This window comes from Syngnathoides biaculeatus, chromosome 15 (assembly GCF_019802595.1).
Source record: "Syngnathoides biaculeatus isolate LvHL_M chromosome 15, ASM1980259v1, whole genome shotgun sequence".
In the NCBI taxonomy this organism is placed as follows: domain Eukaryota; kingdom Metazoa; phylum Chordata; class Actinopteri; order Syngnathiformes; family Syngnathidae; genus Syngnathoides; species Syngnathoides biaculeatus.
The window spans coordinates 3,276,061-3,302,696 of NC_084654.1; the positions used below are offsets into that span (position 1 = coordinate 3,276,061).

The following is a 26,636-nucleotide window of genomic DNA, read 5'->3' on the forward strand; positions in this document are numbered from 1 at the left end:
ATGCAGAGATCAGGATTTCAGATGCAGGTTTCATTTAAATATGATTTGCATTTTTAAATGTGGGCATGAACAGGGAGGGGCTGGCCTGTCGATGTTGGTACGTGTCCTCAATTATACGTTGATTGGGATATACGGCATGAAGGAAATGTTCCTGGATTCATGTGTACATCTATATTCATACATCTGGATGTTTTTGTGCACACGCTTTTTCTGGATTTAATAGGAAATCAACGCAGATCTTTGTACATGATGGCCCAGGTGTCTTGAACCTTTGTCCATCTAGTGTATATGGACCAGTTGCTCTATGGTTTTTTCATAGACATTCAATCGGTCACAAAACATGCCTCACCTGAAATTCAACAGCAATGAAATCAAGACCCACATAACACAACCACATATGGCATAGCCGTCATCACATTTGTTTTGCAAGGTTGTTGCAATACTTGTTTACTGAATTGCAAAATTCATTATTCATTCATCATGATCCAAATGCATCCCTCACCTGAATGACATGCAAGCAGCATGGGGTTCGTTCTTGATCAGTGATGGTTGAAGTAATGATTGTTTAGCTCTCTGTGGGAACTGATTCACAAGTGACCAAACCATCCTGTAGTCTGCCTTTCCCCCAATGTCAGCTGGGAAAGACTCGAAGTCCCTCCTATGCTAAGCAGAAAATGGATGGATGATTCATTACAAAGTGCCCAAAAACGGAGGAGGCTTTTCAATTACAATTGGGTCATCAAATACTGTATACATACTATAAGCTACATGATTGAGATGAGCGGTCACTATTATTCCAATGGTAAGCCTATGTTTATGAAAATTCCAGTTTTTGTGTTTGTTTGTTTGTTTCATTTTAGCAACAAGGCAAAATTGGTGTGACTTTCAACATTGGGACAGTGGATATCAGTGTACAAGAGAGCAGTACCCCAGTGAATGATGGAAAGTATCACGTGGTCCGCTTCACCAGGAATGGCGGTAATGCTACACTGCAAGTTGATAACTGGTCCATCAATGAACATTTCCCGACAGGTACAAACCCACAAACCTTTCTAACATAGAAACAAATCTTGTTGTTAGCGTTGTGTCAAACATCATTGCTGTTTGTTACGTTTTGGTTACTTTCAGAAGGACAAAATATTAAATATATGAAATATTTTAATAAAAAATGTAATAATAATGTGAAAAATTTAAATCAATATTTTCAAGGGCACCTTTCAATCATAGGCCTCAAGAATTGTCATAAATTTTTGACAGGGCTTTTTTATTGGATCTCGTGTGAACCAAACCTCTTCAGCTAAAGCCATGTTTTCAATCTTAAAATAAATCTGTGTCCCGACCTTTTCCATATGTTTTGAAAAGTCGAAAAAAAAAAAGGTTGAAAAAAGTCTCTTAAACCAACAGGGGAAAAAATAATTTCGATACTTTGATTGTGTTCCTGGCTGGTTCAGATGGAAAGCGCTGGCCTCACATTCCTGAAGTCCCAGGTTAAATCCCGGACCTGCGTATGTGAAGTTAACATGTTCTTCCCGTGCCTGTGTGGGTTTTCTCCAGGCACTCCAGTTTCCTCCCTCATCCCAAAAACATGCAACATTATTTGGACACTCTAAATGGCGCCTAGGTGTTATTGCGAGTGCGGCTGTTTGTCTCTATATGCCCCGCGATTGGCTGGCAACCAGTTCAGGGTGTTCCCTGCCTCCTGCCCGCTGACAGCCGGGATAGGCTCCACCACTCCCCGTCACCCTTGTGAGGATGAGCGGCTAAGAAAATGGATGGATGGATGGATGGATGGATGCATTATGTTCTTTTTTATGTCTTGAGCACACAATGCTGATGGTAACTAAATCCCTGTAATTTTTTTGTTAAAGGTAACAGTGACATTGAACGGTTTCAAATGGCCAATAAGAAAATTCCCTTTAAATACACACGGCCAGTCGAAGAATGGTTTCAAGAAAAAGGTATTTGCAAACATTTTTATGCTTTTATATGTATTTACATAACTCATATATTGTGTGGGCCATTCCACCGAATAAAGGATATTTTGTTGTAAAGCTTTCAAAATAAACTTCCAGCTGTCATTTCTTCAACACTAAATATCATAATACAAATGTTGAACAACTCATAATGTGAATTATCCCGTTTCAGGCAACTCAACTTTTGTATGTCATTGTTTTATGTATTGCTACTCCTCATTTGAGCAACAGGACTAACAACAACAGGAGTGAGTTTTTACCAGAGGATTAGGAAATACAATACATGAACTGGAGCTACACCTTGACATTAATCACATTAGCAATTCAACAAAAAGTTGTATTTTAAAAATAATCAAAAAATATATCTGAAAATAAAATGTAGGCAACAGGGCTGAGGCATAATTTAGTTATAGCTAAAATATCTATTTCATTCATCATGTCATATTTTATAATATGTTTTAGATTTCTTGTGTTTAGACAAATATTTTTCAGGTAAAGAAAAGTTCTCTTACCTGGCTGACACTTCAGTCATCGTCAGAGCTGTCACTCCTTCCAGGTGTGACATGTCGAAAAAAAAAGTTGATCAAGCCGGCTAAGGTAGTCCTCTGGTGTGATCCTGTAACGGAGCTTCTTTTTAACCCTAAAATATTTGTCTGAACTCAAGACAAGATATGAAATCTATAATTTAAGAAAATGAATGTGTGATCTTTCTTCATATGGCCTGCAGAGGATCTGAGTGATGCAATTTCTATGTGACTTTTAAAATGCTCCATATTTTTCAGAAGGGGTGTTATGATAACAGGACTGTTTGAAAGTTTTGGATACACCTTGTAATTCAATAGCATGAGCTATTGAATGAGAGAATGGACGTGACTATCTGACTACATAATCCGGGCAGATTATTTTTGACACATTTACTATAACACAATCAAATTTCAGTGGTTGTGTTTTGTCAAAATTTGGATGAAAGAAAACGTTAATACAACAATATTTTTTCCTTGATGCGATCTTCTTCTTCTTCTTTTCCTTTCGGCTTGTCCCGTTAGGGGTCGCCACAGCATGTCAGCTTTTGCCATCTTAGCCTATCTCCTGCATCTTCCTCTCTAACCCCAACTGCCCTTATGTCTTCCCTCACCACATCCATAAACCTTCTCTTGGTCTTCCTCTCGCTCTTTTGCCTGGGAGCTCCATCCTCAGCATCCTTCTACCAATATACTCACTCTCTCGCCTCTGAACATGTCCAAACCATCGAAGTCTGCTCTCTCGAATCTTGTCTCCAAAACATCCAGCTTTGGCTGTCCCTCGAATGAGCTCATTTCTAATCCTATCCAACCTGGTCACTCCGAGCGAGAACCTCAACATCTTCCTTTCTGCCACCTCCAGTTCAGCTTCCTGTTGTTTCTTCAGTGCCACCGTCTCTAATCCGTACATCATGGCCGGCCTCACCACTGTTTTGTAAACTTTGCCCTTCATCCTAGCAGACACTCTTCTGTCACATAACACACCAGACACCTTTCGCCAGCTGTTCCAACCTGCTTGGACCCGTTTCTTCACTTCCTGACCACACTCTCCATTGCTCTGTATTGTTGACCCGAAATATTTGAAGTCGTCCACCCTCGCTATCTCTTCTCCCTGTAGCCTCACTCTTCCCCCTCCACTTTTCTCATTAATGCACATATATTCTGTTTTACTTTGGCTAATCTTCATTCCTCTCCTTTCCAGTGCATGTCTCCATCTTTGTAATTGTTCCTCTGCATGCTCCCTGCTTTCACTGGATATCACAATATCATCTGCGAACATCATGGTCCAAGGGGATTCCAGTCTAACCTCATCTGTCAGCCTATCCATTTCCACTGCATACAGGAAGGGGCTCAGAGCTGATCCCTGATGCAGTCCCACCTCCACCTTAAATTCCTCTGTCACACCTAAGGCACACCTCACCATTGTTCTGCTGCCATCATACATGCCCTGTACTATTTTAACATACTTCTCTGCCACACCAGACCTACGCATGCAGTACCACAGTTCCTCTCTTGGTACTCTGTCATAGGCTTTCTATAGATCCACAAAGACACAATGTAGCTCCTTCTGACCTTCTCTGTACTTTTCCATTAGCATCCTCAAGGCAAATAATGCATCTGTGGTACTCTTTCTAGGCATGAAACCATACTGTTGCTCGCAGATACTTACTTCTGTCCTGAGTCTAGCCTCCACTACTCTTTCCCATAACTTCATTGTGTGGCTCATCAACTTTATTCCTCTATAGTTCCCACAGCTCTGAACATCCCCTTTGTTCTTAAAAATGGGAACTAGAACACTTTTCCTCCATTCTTCAGGCATCTTTTCGCCCGCTAGTATTCTGTTGAATAAGTTGGTCGAAAACTCCACAGCCATCTCTCCAAATTGCTTCCATACCTCTACCGGTATGTCATCAGGACCAACTGCCTTTCTATTTTTCATCCTTTGTAGTGCCTTTCTGACTTCCCCCTTAGTAATCATTCCCACTTCCTGGTCCTTCACACTTGCCTCTTCAACTCTCTCATTTTCTTCATTCATCAACTTCTCAAAGTATTCTTTCCATCTATTTAGCACACTACTGGCACCAATCAACACATTTCCATCTCTATCCTTAGTCACCCTTACCTGCTGCATATCCTTCCCATCTCTATCCCTCTGTCTGGCCAACCTGTAGAGATCCTTTTCTCCTTCTTTCGTGTCTAACCTGGTGTACGTGTCTTCATGTGCCTCTTGTTTAGCCTTTGCCACCTCTACCTTTGCTCTACGTTGCATCTCGGTGTACTCCTTTCGCCTCTCCTCAGTCCTCTCAGTATCCCACTTCTTCTTCACTAATCTCTTTCCTTGTATGACTCCCTGTATTTTGGGGTTCCACCACCAAGTCTCCTTCTCCCCTTTCCTACCAGAAGACACACCAAGTACTCTCCTGCCTGTCTCTCTGATTACCTTGGCTGTCATTGCCCAGTCTTCCGGGAGCCATTGCTGTCCATTGAGAGCCTGTCTTACCTCTTTCTGAAAGGCCGCACAATATTCTTCCTTTCTCACCTTCCACCACATGGTTCTCTGCTCTACCTTTGTCTTCTTAATCTTCCTACCCACCACTAGAGTCATCCTACACACTACCATCCTATGCTGTCGAGCTACACTCTCCCCTACCACTACTTTACAGTCAGTAACCTCCTTCAGATTACATCGTCTGCACAAAATATAATCCACCTGCGTGCTTCTACCTCCACTCTTGTAGGTCACTATATGTTCCTCCCTCTTCTGGAAATAAGCGTTCACTACAGCCATCTCCATCCTTTTTGCAAAGTCCACCACCATCTGTCCCTCAAAGTTCCTTTCCTGGATGCCGTACTTACCCATCACTTCTTCATCGCCCCTGTTTCCTTTACCAATATGTCCATTACAATCTGCACCAATCACAACTCTCTCGCTGTCTGGGATGCTCAGAACTACTTCATCTAGTTCCTTCCACAATTTCTCTTTCAACTCTCGGTCACATCCTACCTGTGGGGCATAGCCGCTAACCACATTATACATAACACCCTCAATTTCAAATTTTAGTCTCATCACTCGATCTGATACTCTTTTCCCCTCCAAGACATTCTTAGCCAGCTCTTCCTTTAAAATAACCCCTACTCCATTTCTCTTCCCATCTACTCCGTGGTAGAATAATTTAAACCCTGCTACTAAACTTCTAGCCTCACTACCTTTCCACCTGCTCTCTTGGATGCACAGAATATCAACCTTTCACCTAATCATCATCTCAACCATCTCCTGAGCTTTTCCTGTCATAGTCCCAACATTCAAAGTCCCCAGGCTCAATCCCGGACCCGCCTTTGTGGAATTTGCATGTTCTCCCCGTGTCTGCGTGAGGTTTTCTCTGGGGACTCCGGTTTCCTCCCATATCCCAAAAACATCCAACTGTCACGACCCATCGGTACAGAGCAGGACCCAAATGCAGGACTCCGGAGACACAGAGACAGTTTGGGAAAAGTGTTTATTCGGTCCAAAGTTGGGGATCAGGCAGACAGTCAAGTGGAGCAGCGGTAGTAAGGACGTCGGGCGTAGAGAGCAGGTCCACGGGCAGGCAGGGGTCGGTACACGGGAGATCAATCAGAGAAGGCAGTAGTTTCATAGACGTCCATCTTATGGGGTCGGTCAGAGGACAGGCGGAGGTCGGTACACCAAGGTTCACGATCAAGAATACGGGAGTGCAGGAACGGGGCATGAGTTGCGATGACCAGTCGTCCCCTGGGTCCTATAAATACAGGGGTTAATCAAAGAGGATGAGGCACAGGTGTGCCAGGGCTGGACCGGCAGGACCATGACACCAACATTAATTGGACACTCTAAATTGCCTCTGGATGTGATTGTGAGTGTGGCTGTTTGTCTCGATGTGCCCTGCAATTGGCTGGCAACCAGTTCAAGGTGTACCCCACTTCCTGCCCGATGTCAGCTGGGATAGGCTCCAGCACTCCCACAACCCCTGTGAGGATTAGCAGTTCAGAAAATGGATGGATGGATAAAATGTATTCACATACCTCATCAAGCCAAAGCAAAACAAAAACTGATTTATATCACAAAATATGTAGTACATGCTTCATCCCCCTACATTCACTTGTGCAGTCATGTAAAAACGGAGGAATATGTAATCTGCAGTAAGGCAGAAAAACAGCATTTAGTCAGACAAAATCCTCCACAGTCCTTTGCTCTCCCCAGCAAAAATACAAAAGCAGGCTGCTAATTGATCTGAATCTATTTGAGGTCTTTTTTTTTTGTTTGTTTGACGGTTTTAAAATATGTGGATGTCCCTTCCAGGACGACAGTTAACCATATTCAATACTCAAGCCACAGTTGCAATTGGAGGAAGTGATCGTGGACGGCCATTTCAGGGTCAGCTGTCTGGCCTCTATTACAATGGCCTTAAGGTGTTAAACATGGCTGCTGAGAGCAACGCAAACATCAAGATAAATGGGAGCGTGAGGCTGGTTGGTGATGTCCCCAGTGGGGCAGGCTCAACCAAGTCCACTGCCATGCCTTCAGTTGTGTCCACAACCTTTGTTGAGACTACTACCATGATGTCCACCACTACCACACGGAAACACAGATCCTCTTCAGCGGTACGCCTTAAATACCTCATATCCAAACATACGTAAATCTTGCATTTTAAAGGTCACAAATGAACTTCTGTGTGAGTGTTTTGTGTTTCTTGGCCTATTGTACCTGACAATCAACTTCTGATTAAGAAGCATGCATCAGATGATATTGTGTCATCTGCGGAGTGTTCCAGTGACGATGAAGACCTCGAGGAGTGTGAAACTGGTCATCCAGGTGGGCTAGGTTAGTTTGCATTTGCTTGCTTTCTATGTGCATTCATGCATCAGCACTTGTATGGATGATGGCAGTCTCAAAGCATCACATCCCCATGGGTAGACAAAGTGTAACTTCGCTTCAAAAAATTCAACTGGCTATTCAGAGTGCTATTTGTTAGCTTGCAAGTTGTATTCAGAAGAGCTGTAGGTCATTACTGTCGTGAACTACACTTGCACATGGGGTCATTAAAAGTGTTCAAGATGGTCACATACACAACATACAAATTTCATCTGCTGAGATTAAAAATCAGAAAATGTGAGTGCGTATATACTAGATGAGTGAAATTTGTGTGAGAGTGAACCATTATGAGCCAGTGATGCTGCCACTCATCACTATTCTTTTTAAATTGTACATTTTATTCATTTGTTTTAATTACATTGACTTGAGTTTTTTTTCCCATCATTTCATTTCCACATTTGATTGTGTATCATATTTAGATGCTTGCATTTTTGCTTTAAAGAGACCGAGAACAGAGAGAACAGTTATCATTGAATTTCTGTGTATATTTTGTTTTCCTTTTTTGAGTTTTGCTTATAAGCATATTTGTTTTTCCTGTCTTTTTGCACCTAAATACCCCCCCCCCAAAAAAAAAAGCCACTCTTTATAAAAACAGAAAATATATTTGAATGAATTTGGCCATTTCCACATTGTCTGATTATTAGTTTTGTCCAAAGGAAACAAATAAAAAAAAAAGTGTTGGTTAAAGGTCAAGGTCCTATTTCTTCCCTCTCTCGTCAGATATTTTGGCTGACAAACAGTTGGCCATTCCCAATTTCTTTTAAAGTCTAAGAAAGAGATCATCATGTAAATGACTTCAACGATATGCTGTGTATTGTAAAATTCATCGGGATTTAAGAAGAAAGGATAAGACAGGGCCCCTGTCATCTAATCATATTTACACAGAAATTCATGCCATCCTAACCCTGACATTATTTTGATGTTGACAGTGGCATGCTTTGTGGATTCAAAATGTACTTTTCTGTTCGTGACATTACGTGATTACAGTCCATTGTTTTCTTTGGTTTGCTTTAACTTTTGTAGCATCCAGATGAAAACATTCGTTTTTGCAAGGCAAATGACTATTTTACAAATGCTAACATTTCAAGTGCAAAGTAAACTCAATTATAGAGATTTTCACATGAGTGAAAAAAACCTTTAAAATTACCTCTGGATTCCTATTATTTCCTATTTAATTGATTGCTTTGATTGAACACATATTTTACATCCCACCACCAATGGTAATGGTATGGTTTTGTTTTTTTAAATCAACCTTTTCTTTATCTTTTGATGATTGGTACTATGGTACTCTTCATTTTGCTCAAAATAAATTTTATTCATCGATTTGCATGACAATTTTAATTACAATACAGTCAACATTGCTTTGCCTGCATTTGCATTTAAGCTGCAAAACATTTTTGCAGTCACAGCAACATCAATTGCAAACCCTGCATTATCCTTATTTTTGTTTTTTCCTCTTTGGTTATGAAGTTGTTTAGTGATACTGTTCTCTGTTATCCATCAGTTGTGTCCTGAATTGGTCAATTTCATAAGATGGCAAACAAGAAACCATAAAGCTCTTTATAGTCATTGATAAATTATTAAATGTGCACAAAATGACAATTAGCATAGAAACTTATTTCTATTACAATGCCATACAATCTGATTCGAAAAATAAACTAAAAAGAATTATACAAGTACAAAAACACTTTCTGGTCAACAGCTTTCCATAATTTTTAATGTAATTAATATACAAATTTATCAAATGCTTTGCCTTCAAATGACAGTATAGGACAGTGCAGATGAATAAATTTGAATTAAGAAGTCTTGATTAATTAATCTTTTAAAACAAAAGACAAGGTCATTAAATCAATTGATGAGAGGGGGCTCATTAGGTTTCAGGAGTCAGCCTTTTTCAATATTCAGCTGATTTCAGCTAGTGAGACTAGAGGAGAAATAAGGACACTTTTGTTTGTTTGTTTGTTTGTTTGTTTGTTTGTTTCATTGTTTGCAATGAGTTATGAGCAGAATAATTGAATGGTTCATTTATCACAAAGATTTAGTTTGATTGAGTGGAATACAATAGATTGTTGATTCATTGTTTCATGGTAACAGAGTGTGCAGTCCCCCTTGGCTGCAAGTAGCTAGTAGGTACTGTTGACTGAGTCCCAAGGGATCGGGTCATGAGATCAAGAACAAGAGTATGTCATTGGATTTGAGCCGTTCATGCACATACTCTGCTTATTCTTTGACCCAATACTGAATATAATTGGCATTGATAAGGGAGTTCATAATATTCTGAGATATGTTAAACAACAATGCAAGTTGACAGGAGCTTTGACTGAACAATTGGCGATGAGATTTTTAATTTAGCTCAAAATATATGGTTCTAATAACATATCGCTCAGGCGTAGTAAAAAACAACAATACACGTCCACAAAACACAACACCAATATTGGTGCTCATATAACACTAGATTTTCATCAACCCCTTTCACTGCCATCTAATGAAATTTGTCCTTAATTTTGTTCCTACATCTTTATGTGCAGTCAAAAAAAAACAGGTTAAATACATATAAATGTCAAAGGACACTATATTTATAAAGTGTGTATCCATAATACTTTGTGTATATCATATATTTACAAAGCTTTTGGGTGTAGCCAAATCAAAAAAAATTGGGGTGGACCTCAATTTTTTTCAATTATGATTATTTAAAGGCTTGGAAATTACATATATATTGTCTACAAAAGGGATGAACTTGGCTAACAAAGTGGCACAGCTGTAGAACGTTGGCCTCACATTTCTGAGGACTGGGTCCCACCTGTGTGGAGTTTGCATGTTCTCCTCGTGGTTGCGTGGGTTTTCTCCAGGCACTCCGGTTTACTTCCACATCCCAAAAACATACATAAAATGAACACTAAAAATTGCCCCTAGGGGTGATTGTGAATGTGACTGTTGTCTGTCTCCGAGTACCCTGCAATTGGCTGGCAACCAGTTCCAGGTGTACCCTGCCTCCTACCCAATGACAGCTGGGATTGGCTCCAGCACTCCTGCGATCCTCGTGAGGATAAGCACATCAGAAAATGAATGGATGGATGGAAGGTCAAGACCATATCTAGCTTTAGGTCTACTAATCCATGGCTAAAAGTAGGAATACTTAGGGCCCTATTTCCGTGAATGGCGTAAATTCTGTGCAGCAGGCACCGCCACTGTGCACAACATTTTTGAGATGCACACAAGCCAACGGATCTGAGATTTGGCAGTTTGTGTGACTGTGACAGTGTTTACAGCTGACTTCAGTTGCCTCCTATCAAAGCAAATAATTCTCAGGGCATTGACACAATTGCAACTGGATTGTTCAGTTTGTCTTACAAAGACAATTCGCCTCACATTGAAGCAGGCCTTATAAAGCCTTCATGCAACAAGCTTTTGTGAGTAGAAGAGTGGAAGACTCAATTATTTATGCTCCAACTTCAAGGCATGCTCAATGCCACGTATGGAGTCATTTTTTTGGAATCACATAAAAATGGGAGAGTCTTATACCCAAAGAACGATTCCATACATGGTGTTGGGCATGCCTCTCACTTAGCAGCTTGAATATTTGAGTTCACCACACAAACATTGGCTAGTGAATCCTGAGTAAGCCTGCTCAGAATGAGAGGGGAAACATCTTCAAAGAAAAACACAACAGTTCACCTGTGATCAGTTCAATGCCCTAAAAATGAAATGACCTGGATGAATGAGGATATTCACAGGGAAGGCTTATCTCATTCCCTGTAATTGGAGACATTCTTTCTGCATAAGAGAACGCTGCGTAATGGTAGCAATCTGTGCATGTATGCAGCATTGTCACTGCTTGGCTGGTATTGCAACACAAAATCTAACTGGCTACCCTCATTAAATACAGAATGAGCTGCTGCTAACCGCTGGCAACCACAATATGTCTGTCTCATATCTGCCTGTGCCCCGATCAAATTCATCAATATAGGGTGATACCGGCGTACTAGTTTACACCAGGATTTAGGTTTAGTCCGTGCACATGTAAGTATTTTTTTAGATCAACTTTCTGCCACCAAATTGTCACTCAGCCAGATGTAACTCCCAGGACACACACTTGCTTTGCCGCAATGCCTAGTTTGGTGCAGAAGCCACTGGCATTTGTGCCGTACCACAGATGTGCTGTGTAGGAAAAAATAGAGCCCTATTTTCTCGCTAAACTTTCAAGATTAAGTATTTGGGTGACTTGGAAGTTCTATGTAGCCTGGAGTGCTGAAATGAAAATTGCCATTAAATGAAATAACGTTAAAGTTTATGCCCTTGTATGAACTTCAACTGGGATTTGGACATTGCGATTGTGCCTTACTGTGTCTAATGGATATACACTTTGAGCTTGTCATTTGACATTTACCATGACATTATGTAATGTGCAGTGGAAATGGTCAACCCACCCCTTTTTGTAATGATTATATTGAGACCAAGATAAACTTTTTTTTTATATTATGTATTCAATTTTAAACTTTGTAAAAGTAGCATTTATTACTGGATTCATTATTTTGAGTACTGTAAATGACTATTTTAATAACTGATCAAAAGTTACTCAATCTTCTTTACGAGAGAGCTCCAAATTTGATTAATGGATTTGAGGTGTGGTAAATGAATTTGAAACTCAAAATGAAAACTTCTCGGTGCCCTCGATTACCTTAGCTTTAATTAATCAGTGTAGGAAGTACTGCAGTTCTTAGTAATAACACTCCAGTGCTCCAACAACGGTCTGTAGTTTGACTGTGCACATAACTAATTGTTTAAAAGTTCTTTTTAACCCCTTCACTGATATATACATTTGAATAATTGGGTTCCTATGATGTTTCTACCTCCACTGGTACAGTCCCAATCTATGTTTTTGTGCAACATGGTTTCAGACAGCATTCAAAATAGGGGTGCATGGAATAAAAGAGAAAAACCGGCAGACAGTAAAAATTCAACTGATTCGATATGGTCTCTACCAACCAATCGCGATAATACTTTTTGATGATGTCATCATATCTGGGAGCTGGGTATAAGAATGTTGCATTCCCTGGCTATTTGGGAACTACTTTGGGAATGTTTCTCGCTACAATATGTTGTGCCACCACAACTAATAATGGGTTTCCGCTGTACTGGCAAGAGATAGGAGAGGGAGAAAAAAATTGGGAGCATATATATATGTCATTTAAGTATCTAGACATTATTTAAGCATCTACACAGAAAATAAAAACAGCTGTGCACAACCAATGTTTACATGACTTCACGCCAGCTAGGAAGAACCAATAATGTTGAAAGTATATTCATACTGAATGTAATAAGAATATCAATAATATTAATAGTGCTGGTTTGTACCAAGGAGTGCTGAATTTGTATTTGGACTTTTGAAATTGGCAAGATAAATGTTTTTTTTTTTTTTTTTTTTTTTTTTTTCCAATTCAGCTTTGCTATTTTTACAGTTGAGTTTTTGTATTATGATACACACCATTCCCATGAATAAATTCATTGTAAACCATGGTATGAATTTTAGGTCATACAGTATTGCCTTCCCCAAGTTCACACTCGACAAAACACTCGGGCATTATTGACACAATCATGCCAGAGTCTATATCAAACCAAAAGTGTACAATTCTGCAATCATACTTGCACACTGAATATAACTGTGGACAGAGAAATGACACTAGAATTCTATTTAACTGAGTCAAATCTATGTGAACACAGCCAGTGAAAATAAATTTCATAATTTAATTTTTCCGAAGCGATGCCTCCTGTTATTGCAACAACAATTTCAAATTTCGACTTTTACTCCTACAATGTTTTCACAATGATCATATGTTTTGAAACCCTACTAATTTAATTGTAAAATGACAGCATCAAGCATCTAATTTAAAAGGGGTGTACTGTATCACATTTCCATATCCATTGTATATTTAATGTTTGAATTTTGTTCCTGTTCCCCACTGCTATTTGTTCAAGTTGACCTGTATCCCAATCATAGTGAATAGTCATACTGTCGCATATTGAATTATAGCTGAAATATGGAGCTCAAGGATGTTGAACAGAAATGTCAGTTTCAACAGTTAATGTTTTACTGATAGCACACATATTTAATTGTGAATCTTCCATTGTCATTTATATCACTGTTCGTCGTTTTCAATGAATATGCGCAGTTTGACTTTAACAGTATGGAATTGGGACACAGAGTCTGTCACTTATTTTGGTCAGTCTTACCTACCCCCAGTTTTCAGTGTTATTTCTTTTCTACTTTCCCTAAATGCAACTTACTTTAAGCATGCATCAACATCAACATCCTGCAGTACAACTAAAACTAAACCAAAAATGGCAATTTTAACTCATTCTCAGCCAGTACTGTCACTGTACACCCAGACTGCACGGCCGGTTCATGTTTAAAGATTAACATTACAAATATATTTGTCATCAAGGAACACATGAGAGAGGAGCCATCTCCAAGTTGAGTCCCTCTCTCGGCGGTGTCTGTTTTCTATTGTGTGCATCTGGTTGTAATGTGTGCAAAATTTTAAATGACTTTGTTCATTCATCTTAACATTATTCATTTGATAGTTTGAACAGGGTTTTTTGTTTGTTTGTTTGTTTTTGTATTAATACAAGCACCGTTTTGGTTCTTATTATGGTTATTTGGCTCTAAATGGTTATTATAGTTTTGCACAATTGGATTAGAAATAAACAGTATTGGGAAACTATTTTCTTCTTCTTCTAAAAAAAAACATACAATTGACAATTATGGATTTGGAACTGCTTCTGCTACTAACTACGACTAACTACCTTGTGTTTTTCCATCCTATTTGTGCTTTCTTTGCCAACCCCATTAAAAAAAAAAACACTCAACCAGAAATGCTCAAACCCATACAATTAGTAGATGAAGCTGTTCCAGATCCTACTTCCATTATCCTCGAGTTGTCAATATATGAAAATATATCTGATCAAAACAAATGATTATTGCACAATACATTGATTGTAAGGGGAAAAAATGAATTGCATGGCTAAAAAGTTGCAGTTTAGGGTTTGTCAGACCTGTCAGTGTTAGAGTTCTTCTGTTCTTTTATGTAGATGGGCATGTATATGCTCATTGTTTGTATATCCCCATCCCTTCCTTACAGCCAAAAGCTCTATTGCCGCCCGACCGCCTCGTTCTGCCTTTACATGGACATGGCAACTGACTTACACTGTCACCATCATCAGTCTCATTTCCAATGTAATATGCTCATAGGTCCCACCCCTTCTTCACCTGCTCCCTTGTTGTTAGAGTTAATGAAAACATAGAGAGAATTCATTCGTTCTACTCTCTAGAACGAAATGAGAATTCAAGAGTATCAATTTTTACTTCAACAGGAATAGATTCTCGATACTACTGACTCTAGTGCAACGGAAAAATGTAGATAAGATTTTGTAAAAACAAACAAGAACAAAGCTAATTATTCACACAGTGAGTGATTAGCTATATTACGAAAACAAAATGACAGTGATTATTTTTATGTTTTGTGGTGTGGATGTGTGTGTTGTTGCCTCCCTGTATTTCATGTTTAATATAGAACACACTCTCCAATGCAAAATAATACCTTATTTTAAATGCTACAAAGTGGATATCCATTATTACTATGATACACTTTTCTTTTGTAAATTATTTTCTTCCTGCCAAATTCATGCGGAGAATATTTTGATGTAAGTGGCCAAATGATGTATGTTTAATTAAATTAACCTGTTTTTCAGTATTGCAGTTTATAGCATTGCCAGCAAACATGTCACTTTGCAATGTTGTTTACTTCAGAAAGCAAACGGAGAGGGTTTCTAATTAAAGACCCTTTATGTGAAACGTGTAATTTTGCAATACTGTATACCTTCAGTACGTAACGTTTTAATTTTGAGTATTACTGAGTCTATTTATGAAAACATTCTTTCTCAGCTTTTAAACTGCATCACTGAATAATTTGTGGAAATTTGTCAGAATAATTCTGAAGTGTTTTATGACTTAAAGTATAATAAAGTGTCATTTATCTTATAAAGGTGTGTACTTGTGAATGCATATGTTGGTGTTTGGTGTGACTGTCAAGTTTTCCATCTGCATTTAAATATTGAGTATGCGCAATTTTTGATGCTTTTCATGTCAATGGCAGGTTGAATGTTCACCAGAGTCTAACTTTGCAAATTTGTATTTTAAGTAAGCTGTACAAAAATCGCATTGTGTTTAGTTTAGTGTTTTGGAAAAATTTCAGTGTTGTAATATATCACAGTATATTCTCTCAGTGTAAAGTATTGATACACATAGTTCAAATTGTAGCTGTAGCAGTTCGATGTCTAGGTGGGCGCAGTGAACACGAGTTAAACTATGATATATCTCAATATTCTTCTTTATTTATTGTCAACAATGCACATCTAAACAAATTATGTTGTTTACAGAATGGGCTGAAGATTGTAAACAGTCAGTGTTGGCTAATGAACACAGTGTTAATGAGCTGATCCTTGATGTGAATGGACAAATTTACAACTATATTAATACATACTATTACTTCTAATAATAATACTAAGAATGGCAGCACAGTGATGCAACTGGCTAGGGCATTGGCCTCACAGTTCTGAGGACCAGGGTTCAAATCCAGCCCCCCCTGTGTGAAATTTGCATGTTCTAACCTTGCTTGCATGGGTTTTCTCCGGGCACGCCGGTTTCCTCCCACGTCCCAAAAAACATCCATAAATTTGTGGCTTTAAATTACCCTTAAGTGTGATTATGAGTGGGACTGTTGTTTGTCTCTATGTGCTCTGCAATTGGCTGGCAACCAGTTCAGGGTCCACCACGCCTCCTGTCCAGTGATAGCTGGGACAGGGTTCAGGTCTCCCGCGACACTTGTGAGGATCAGTGGCACAGAAATGGATGGATAGATGAATAATAATAATAATAATAATAATAATAGGCTTTAGCACTCTTGCGACACTTGTGAGGTAAGCAGCAAAGAATATGGATGGATGGATGGATGGATGGATGGATGGATGGATGGATGGATGGATGGATGGATGGATGGATGGATGGATGATGGATGGATGGATGGATGGATGGATGGATTGATGGATGGATGGATGGATGGATGGATGGATGGATGGATGACAATAAAAACATGGCAACATAGAGGATGACTGGTTAGGACATAGGTTGTGGGTTCAAATCTGGCCTCACCTGTGTGCGGTTTGCAGGTTCTCCTCAAACCTGTATGGGTTTTCTCTCACATCCCAAAAAGATGCATGGTAGTTTCATGGAAGATGGAGATGTGAATATGAGTTTAATATGCAGATTTACTGTCATTACACCAAGTGCAACGGAAAATAAGGTAAGGTAAGCAAAGACAAATAAAAATATATAAAACTGTAATAACGATAACAAGAACAGAAAAAACAATAAGATAAAAGATTTTTGAAAAATAATTGAATCAAATGGGCATATTACAAAGACTCATATGATAAAAAATAAAATCGATTAAGGCTTCCTTTGCCTGAATGGAGGTCTTTTCTCCTGGAGGTGGGGCTCGAAGGCAAGCACCTGGTGTCCGGCCGGGCACAGCCCAAAAGATTAACGTTGGTCCCCCTTCCTATGGGCTCACCGCCTGTGGAAGGGGCCATAGGGGTCAGGTGCAGTGCGTGCTGGGCGATGGCTGAAGGCAGGGACCTTGGCAATCCGATCCAGAGGTGCAAAAGCTGGCTCTAAGGACATGGAATGTCACCTCTCTGGTCTGGAAGAAGCCAGAGCTGGTGTGTGAGGTTGAGAATTTCTGATTAGATGATAGATAGATAGATAGATAGATAGATAGATAGATAGATAGATAGATAGATAGATAGATAGATAGATAGATAGATAGATAGATAGATAGATAGATAGATAGATAGATAGATAGATAGATAGATAGATATAGATAGATAGATAGATAGATAGATAGATAGATAGATAGAAGTTGGATGATCCACTTTGTGGTTGTGCCATCGGACTTGCAACCGCATATGATCTTGGAGACTCAGGTGAAGCAAGGGGCAGACCTCTCAACTGATCCACACCTGTCGGTGAGTTGGCGTCAATGGTTGGGGAAGATGCCGGACCAATGTGGCAGGCTTAAATGTATTGTGAGGATCTGCTGGGAATGGCTGGAGAATTCCCTGTCAGAAAGAGTTTCCTCCGACATAACTTTGCTCATGTTGTGGAAGAGGCAGGGGGCGTCGAGAATGAGTGGAGAATGGTGCTTTGGTGGTCGCAAAAACACGGGCATGGCAAGAGCTCGGCGAGGCCATGGAGAAAGACTTCCGGGCAGCTTAGGGTAAATTCTGGTTCAACATCCAGCATCTCAGGATGGGGAATCAGAGTACTATCAACACTGCCTGTAGTGAGGATGGGCCTGGGCCAGGTACTGTCCCCGCTGCCTGATTCAAATAAGCAGTAGAAATGGAAGGCACATTATAAAAACACAAATTGAGCAGTTATTTACATAAGGTGCAGATTAATCGAATAATGCAAATCGAGAGTTACTGCAGGATAGCACTTCATATTGAATACTGCCATTTATTGCATTGGTATTTTTCTCATATTGCAGAGTGATTGTACTCGTTGAGGCTGGTTGTGGTTGGTTTCTTGGGTAGGGGGATGACAGTGGAGGTCTGCAGACTGTGTCAGAGTTAGTCAATCTTCCTGGAGCTCGAAAAACCATCATAATAGTCAACATTATTTACAGCCACAGATTCAAATCTGTATGGAAGTATTCCTCCGTCTTCCCAATCAACCGATACTGCTATTTCTTCATCAGATGAGGATAAATCCGACAAATCAGCGCTGGGCATAATGGTGTCCCATGTAATTGAGCGAATGAAACGGCACGTAACATGTCACATCTGCCCACGAAGGTCATGTGACTCGCGAAAATGGAAGCGCCCCTGAAAATTTTTAATTGTTGATAAAAAATCTTCTCAAAACACTATTAGATGAGAAAGGATTTGACATCACATTTTCAAGATACAGTACGTATTACAAGACCTATTGGATACATTGTTAATGCAAACCACCGGAATTCCCCTTTAAATAAATGCACAAATACACTTGAAATACACCGTCATACAACTCAGGGCGACCACACTTCGCTTGCCACTGGGTCGTTAAATGTTTCTTTTTCTTACTGGGCAGAATATCCCACCGAGCCTTCCTTAGATTATTTCTATCCGAATTATGGCAAAATTTTGTGATGCAGTAGGGCATTTCCACGTGTCCGATGGTGGTGGGACTGCATCTGATTACACTGTAAATCGGCCATGATTTCTTTGGTTACGCACAGAATACGTCACATCCACCCAAGTAGGTCATGTGGCTCGGCAAACTGGCGGCGCCCATGACAATTGGTTATTGCCGATAAAAACATCATTAAATGATATCGGATTAACCTCAAATTTTCAAGGTACAGTACTTATGACACGACCTATCGAATTAAGGCTTTTCAGTGTTTAGTGGACTATTCCTTTAACTAACTCTTGATTTAAAATAATTCCTACTCTATTTTTCGTCCCATGTACTCCATGGAAAAATAATTCCAAACTTGGCCCCAAGGCTAACTTCCTTTCCACCTACACTCTTGGATGCACACTATATCAATCTTTCTCCTTATCATCATGTCAACCAACTCCTGAGCTTTTATTTTCATAGTTCCAACATTCAAAATCCCCACATTCAGTTGTTGGCTCTCTGTATTCCGCTTCTTTTTCTATTGAAGAAACCGTGATCCTTCTCTCCATTCTTGGACCAAATTAGCTGAATTTCCACCGGTGCCCTTCAGGTTAATTGTACCAGGGGCAAACATTGTCAAGCCGGGCCATGACCAATCCGGTTTGAGATTCTTTAGATGAATGGTCATATTTGTTTGGCTAAGTTTTAAGATGGATATCCTTCCTGACCCAACACCCTGCATTTCTCAAGGCTTGAGACCAGCCTACAGTTTGCACTGGCTTGTGCTCAACATAGGTCTATATTGTACTGAAGCTGGCTCCATGGATGTACAATTTCACCTCTGTGGCAGGGAAGTAGCCCGCACTGGTAGTGAGGTCTTGAAGTTCTGAATAGATATAGTTGGGCTTCTCTCTACACACGGATTGGGCTCTGGAACCAGTCCTCTTGAGAGGGGTTGGACACTATTCCACTTTGGAGTTGCATACAGGGAGAGACGCTGAGCAGGTGTGGGTATACTTATTGTCCCCCGGCTTGCCGTCTGTACGTTGAGGCCTCCCTCCACTTTCGGGATAAGGGATGGGTCCTGACTGTTGTTTGTTCCCATCCAGCACACAACAGTTCAGGGCACCCACCCTATTTATAGCCCTTCGTGGGAGTGCTGGAGAGCGCTCCCCTTGGGGACTCCATCATTCTGCTGGGGAATTTCAAAGCTCACGTGAGCAGTGACAGTGAGACCTAGAAAGGCATGATTGAGAAGAACAGCCCGCTCGATCATAACCCGAGCAGTGTTTTGTTATTTCAGTCCAGTGCTCATCACAGGTTGTCCACGACGAACACTATGTTCAATCATGAGTGTCCACATATGCAGTTGGCACCAGGACACCCTAGGTCACAGATGATGATCGACTTGGTTGTTGTGTCATCAGACTTGGGACCGCATGCCTTGGACACTCAGGTGAAGAGTGGGGCGGAGCTGTCAACTGAACACCACCTGATGGTGAGTTGGCTCTGATGATGGTGGAGTATGCCGGTCCAACATGTATCGTGAAAGTCTGCTGTGAACATCAGGCAGAATCCCATGTCAGAAAGAATTTTAACTCCCACTTCCAAAAGAAATTTGCTCATGTTCCGGGTGATGTGGGGGACATCGAGTCTGAGTGGAGTTTGTTCAGTGCCTCTGTTACTTAGGCAGCCAACAGGAGCTGAAGCCATAAAGTGGTCGGTGCCTCTCACAGCAGCAATCCCCAAACCCGCTAGTGGACACCAATGCTGAAGGATGCCTTCAAGCTAAAGAAGGAGTCATATGAGGCATTTTTGGCCTGTGGGACTCCAGAGGCAGCTGATGGGTACAGGCTGCCCAAGCATAATTCCGCTTTGGTGGTTGATGACGCAAAAACTTGGGCATGGGAGGAGTTTGGTGAGCCCATGGAGAAAGACTTTTGGACATTTTTGAGGAAACTTTTTCCACCATCCGGCATCTCAGGAGGAGAAGCATTGTACCATCAACACTACGTAGTGGGGATGGGGTGCTGCTGACCTCAAGTTGAGATGTTGTGAGGGTGGGAGAATACTTCAAACTCCAATTCCACTGACACATCTTCCCATGAGAAAGCAGAGTCTGGGTTCTCTGAGGTGGGTTATCCTATCCATTCGGGTTGAGGTTGCAGAGGTGGTTAAAAGCTCCTTGATGGAAAGACCCCATGGGTAGATGAGATTTGCCCAGAGTTCCAAAAGGCTCTTGATGTTGTGGGGCTGTCTTTCTTGACACGCCACGGACATCAGGGACAGTGCTTCTAGATTGGCAGACTGGGGTGGTGTTTCCCATTTTTAAGAACAGGGATGTAGGGTGTGTTCCAACTTCAGGGGGATCACACTCCTAAGCATCCCTGGTGAGGTCTATTCAATGCTGCTGGAGAGGTGGGTACATATTTCAAGGAGCCAGATGAGGTTGTTGGGGGATCTGATTCGGATGCCTCCTGGGGGCCTTCCTAGTGAGGTGTTCTGGGGACATCCTACCGGAAAGAGACCCTTGGGATGAGCCCCAACATGTGGGAGAGACTATGTTTCTCATTTGGCCTGGGAAAGCCTCGGGATCCCTGGAAGAACTGGATGAATTGGCTGGGCAAGGAGAGGTCTGGGTACCTCTGCTGAAGCTACTGCCTCTACCAACCAACCCAGATAAGCGGTAAAAGAACGATGGATGGATTCTTCTCTTTTTTTCCTTTCGGCTTGTCCCATTATGGGTCCCCACAGCGTGTCATCTTTTTCCATCTTAGCCTTTCTCCTGCATCTTCCTCTCTAACCCCAACTGCCCTCATGTCTTCTCTGATGGATGGATAATAATAATAATACATTTTTAATATTGTGCTTTTCAGTGAACTCCAATGATGTATCGTTTTACACTTTTTTTAAGTTTTTTAAATTTTCACTTTCAATTTTTCAGAAAAAAATGTAAACTGTAGGTCATGCATTCATTCCATATTCTTTATCTAAACATGTTGCTTTACTTTGCTTCTTCTTCTTCTTTTCCTTTCTGCTCGTCCCGTTTGGGGTCGCCACAGCGTGTCATCTTTTTCCATCCAAGCCTATCTCGTGCATCCTCTTCTCTAACATCCACTGTCTTCATGTCCTCCCTCACAACATCCATCAACCTTTTCTTTGGTCTTCCTCTCGCTCTTTTGCATGGCAGCTCCATCCTTAGCACCCTTCTACCAATATACTGACTCTCTCGTCTCTGAACATGTCCAAACCATCAAAGTCTGCACTCTTTAACCTTGTCTCCAAAACATCCAACTTTGGCTGTTCCTTTAATGAGCTCATTTCTAATCCTATCCAACCTGCTCACTCCAAGCGAGAACCTCAGCATCTTCATTTCTGCTACCTCCTGTTCTGCTTCCTGTTATTTCTTCAGAGCCACCGTCTCTTAATTCTTACATCATGGCCGGCCTCACCACATTTATAAACTTTGCCCTTCATCCTAGTGGATACTCTTGTGTCACTTAGAACACCAGACACTTTCCGCCAACTGTTCCACCCCGCTTGGACCTGTTTCTTCACTTCCTTACCACACTCACCATTGCTCTGTATTGTTGACCCCAAGTATTTGAAGTCATCCACCCTCGCTATTTCTTCTCCCTGGAGCTTCACTCTTCCTCCTCCGCCCCTCACATTTCCAGTGCGTGGCTCCATCTTTTTAATTGTTCCTCTGCCTGCTGTCTGCTTTCACTGCAGATCACAATATCATCTGCAAACATTATAGTCCAAGGGGATTGTAGTCTAACCTCGTCTGTAAGCCTATTCATTACTACAGCCAAAAAGGAAGGGGCTCAGCGCAGATCCCTGATACAATCCCACCTCCACCTTAAATTCTTCTGACACACCAACAGCGCACCTCACCGCTGTTCTGCTGCCCACATACCTGTCCTGTACTATTCTAACATATTTCTCCGCCACACCAGACTTGCGCATCCAGTACCACAGTTCCTCTCATGGTACTCTGTCATAGGCATTCTCTAGGTCTACGAAGACACAATGTAGCTCCTTTTGTCCTTCTCTGTACTTTTCCACGAGCATCCTCAAGGGAAATAATCCATCTGTAGTACTCTTTCTAGGCATGAAACCATACTGTTGCTCGCAGATACTTACTTCCATCCTGAGTCTAGACTCCACTACTCTTTCCTATAACTTCATTGTGTGGCTCATCATCTTTATTCCTCTATAGTTTCCACAGCTTTGAAAATCGTCTTTGTTATTAAAAATGGGGACTAGCACACTTTTCCGCCATTCTTCTGGCGTCTTCTGTCCTCCTAGTATTCTATTGAATAAGTTGGTCACAAAATCCACAGCCACCTCACCAAATTGCTTCTATACCTCCACTGGTATATCATCAGGACCAACTGTCTTTCCATTTTTCATTTTGTTCAGTGCCTTTCTAACTTCCCCCTTACTAGTCATTGCCACTTCCTGGTCATTCACGCTTGCCTCTTCAACTCTAACTTCTCTCCCATTCTCTTCATTCATTAACTTCTCAAAGTACTCTTTCCATCTACTTAGCACACTACTGGCACCAGTCAACGTATTTCCATCGCTGTCCTTGATCACCTTTTACTTGCTGCCCATCCTTCCATCTCGAGCCTCTGTCTGGCCAACCTGTAGAGATCATTTTCTCCCTCTTTCATATCCAACCTGGTGTACATGTTGTCATATGCCTCTTGTTTAGTCTTCGCCACCTCTACCTTTGCCCTACGTCACATCTTCCTTTGCTGTTCATCCTTTACAGCTCAGAGAAGCATGGACTTTCACTTTTATAGTCATTTTCTACCTTCAAGTTATTCAAAGCGCTGAACAATTTCTCCTCATTCATCTACTGATGTCAAAGCATCAGGAGCAACTAGGGGTTCTATATCTTGCTCAAACATTTTGATTATTGTTTTGCCTGTGTCTAAAAAAAAGTCCTCGTACTAATATTTTGCAAATATGAAAGACAAATACAGTTCCATATACAAGTAATTTAATTTTGCATGTATTTTGTTTGTATGTTCTCTTACAGTTATAGTATTGTGAAGGATCATGAAGAGGTTTTTGTAATTCTTCAAACACACAATCTCATTAATGTTGTATCATAATGTATCTATGCATAATTTCTGGATTATGTTGCTTCGCGAGTAACTCTGGATTTCTTAATTTATCTCAGAGATACTGCAGTATTCAGATGCTTTTCAATGAGCCAACCCCTAGACTTTATAAGAATGGACGAGAATTCCATATACTGAAATTAATGCACAGTAACTAGTAAAAAGATTCACCCATCCATCTTCTGAGCCACTTATGCTCACAAGGGTCACAGGAGTGTTGAAGCCTATCTCAGCTGTCATTGGGCAGGAGGCAGGGTAGACCCTGAACTGTTTGCCAGTTGGTTGACTCAACTGGTCACAGGGCACATGGAGACAGACAACAGGCTCGCTCACACCAGGGGCAATTTAGAGTATCCAATGCACCTTTCCGACTGGCGATCTTAATCTCCGCCCCCTTAGCTACAGTTGCCATGTCCCACAAGCTTTACTGCTCACATCCAAAATGGCGATTGAACAGAACAGGTTTGAAGCCGAATATTGCGGTATGTTGTTTTGCCAAATGCATTAGACTTGTCCAAGAGAATTCTACAGAAAGGTCTCAATTATTTCACGTAAGGATATGTACACAGAATTAAGATTTTGGATGGAGCAGGATGCAATCTCAAAGTTACAGCGAAATGTTGGCGATGCAAAAAAGTTTGACGCCTCACAAACTTCATATTGAAATCCAGCAGGATAAAATTGTGGAATCGTACTGTGCATGTAAAGCCGGGTGAGTACTTTTTACTTGGAAAGATCACGAGTAATATCATTATAGTCTTTATAAGTGAGTGGGTGTATTCATTTGACTTGCCTCGTAATCGAAGCCAGAGCTCTGTCTTAAAAGTCTGATGTGATACAAATGGGCAAATGGACATTTCTCTTGCATGACATTGCACATTTACGTATCAATAACCCGACTCTTTGGCATAAAACATTACACACTTCATTCAGCAGGTCACTGATACACTCTTGTTCTCCTGCAATGTATAAAGCACTAATATTAATTAAATCAAACTCAGAGAAGATACTTCTCCCTCACTTACCTGCGAACATACAGCCATGTGTTTGTTGATATTGTTCACATTTAGTTGTACATGCGGTCTTCCGCAAGCCCTTCATCCATCATGGACACTTCGTCAACTGTGTTTTAGGCTTTGGAAAATGAATCAACCAAGTCCCTTGTAACATATCAGAATAGCTTTCATCAGAATTGCACAGTTCCCGAAGCGCATCTGAAGACCATTTTCTGCGGCTATCTGATTGGCTATTATTTTACGAGTGATTGACAGGTCGGAAAGGTCCATTAATGCATATTTTTGGGATAGGGGAGGAAATGGGAGTGCCCGGAAAAAAAACCCACACAGGCACGGGGAGAACATGCAAACTCCACACAGTCGCGACTGGGATTTGAATCCCAGTCCTCAGAACTGTGAGACCAACGCCCTTCAGCTGCGGCACCATGCCGCCTAGTAAAATGTTGATATTTTTTATTTGCTTAACAAAGGTTATTTATTAATCAATTCAAATGGGAGAGCTCAGCTTACTCAAGCTAACCAGTCAAATGACACAAGAAAGTCACATGTCCGCAAACAACGGAAATAACATAACGTGTACGACCCGACCAGCTGACCCAAGACGCGCTTTGTTATTGTGAATTGGAACGCCCTGGAAAAAAACCAGAAATAACATAACGCGCACGGCCCAACATTATGACCCACAACGCACTTTGTTATTGTGTATAATGCAGCCACTGTACGAAGACGTGTCCCGGTAGATACATTTACTGACCGTTTTTTTCTTCCTATTGAGGACTATTAACCCCCAAGCATGGCTCCAAAGAAGTGACACTTGATAAGTTCTTTGGGGAAAGAAAAGAACTTCTAGGAGGCCAATCGCCCCCACTGAAAAGATTTGATAGTGTATGTGCCTTGCCATTGGCTGGCAACCAGTTCAGGGTGTACCCTGCCTCCTGCCAGTTGACAGCTGGGATAGGCTCCATCACTCCCTGGAATCCTTGTGAGGATAAGTTGCTAAGAAAATGGATAGATGGATGGATGGATGCAAGGATGGATGGATGGTTTTGGATTGCTTTTTTTCTTGTGAACTTTAATAATGCTCTGTTCCATTAACATTTCTACATTTTTGTTTTGTTTCAAAGATTTCATTAACTCGAGTAACGAGTTATGTTACTTTTTGTATAAATAAAAAAACATTTTCTTGGCTTTTTTCCCCCCTTCATTATTGTTTGTTTCAGGTTATTCTGCACTTTTGTTAATAAAAAAAAGGTAATAAGACTGAGGGCCGAGTCGCTACAGATACGGTAATCCACTCCCGGCCTAGCCTACTCTACTACAAAAGCATACATTTTAACCAAAAAATAAATACATTTCTTAAATTATTTCATAACATAAAGTATTTAAACTGTACATGTATTTCTACTATGCAGTTTATTAAAAGAAAAAGCTTTAAAATGCTTTTAAAAGCCTATTTTTTATTCTATTAATTGTAATTCGGATTTTGAACAAATCACTTTTCGAACCGCCGTCTGGAATGGATTGTGGTCGAGAAAAGAGTTTGTATTGTATAGCCTGAGGGCTTACATTACCCTAACTAATCGACTCTGGGAAATCAGCTCCTTCTCATTAAAAAAGGTTCAATGATTAGGAGTAAAGTATAATCCTTCAAAAGGTGAGCATTCAAATCACTTTGTTCTGCCATTGACATTGTAACAGTTTTTCTTTGTTACAGAGCTGTTCATGTGACAGTGTCCTTATCACATTTGAACAACAGCAAATAAATGTTATCCTTAAGGTCAAAGGCCAGGTGAATGTAATTGAATTACAACAAATATATGTTATCCCTACGGTCACAGTTCAGATATCTTAAGTTACAGTTTGAAAAGCCTCCCTA

At 40.7% G+C, this 26,636-nt stretch overlaps 1 protein-coding gene across 6 annotated transcripts in view; it reads left to right on the forward strand.

Annotated features, from left to right (window-relative positions):
• nrxn3a (neurexin 3a) overlaps positions 1-26,636 on the forward strand; it is a 189,936-nt gene that overhangs the window by 161,438 nt on the left and 1,862 nt on the right. For 3 of the 6 annotated variants that reach the window (XM_061843922.1, XM_061843920.1, XM_061843923.1), the window contains 3 exons: positions 861-1,032; positions 6,813-7,114; positions 7,241-7,316. In XM_061843922.1, coding sequence (XP_061699906.1) covers positions 861-1,032; positions 6,813-7,114; positions 7,241-7,316 — 550 coding nt within the window. Of the gene's footprint in view, positions 1-860; positions 1,033-1,868; positions 1,959-6,812; positions 7,115-7,240; positions 7,335-26,636 lie in introns of all 6 variants that reach the window. The other 3 variants (XM_061843918.1, XM_061843919.1, XM_061843921.1) reach the window with 3 other exon arrangements.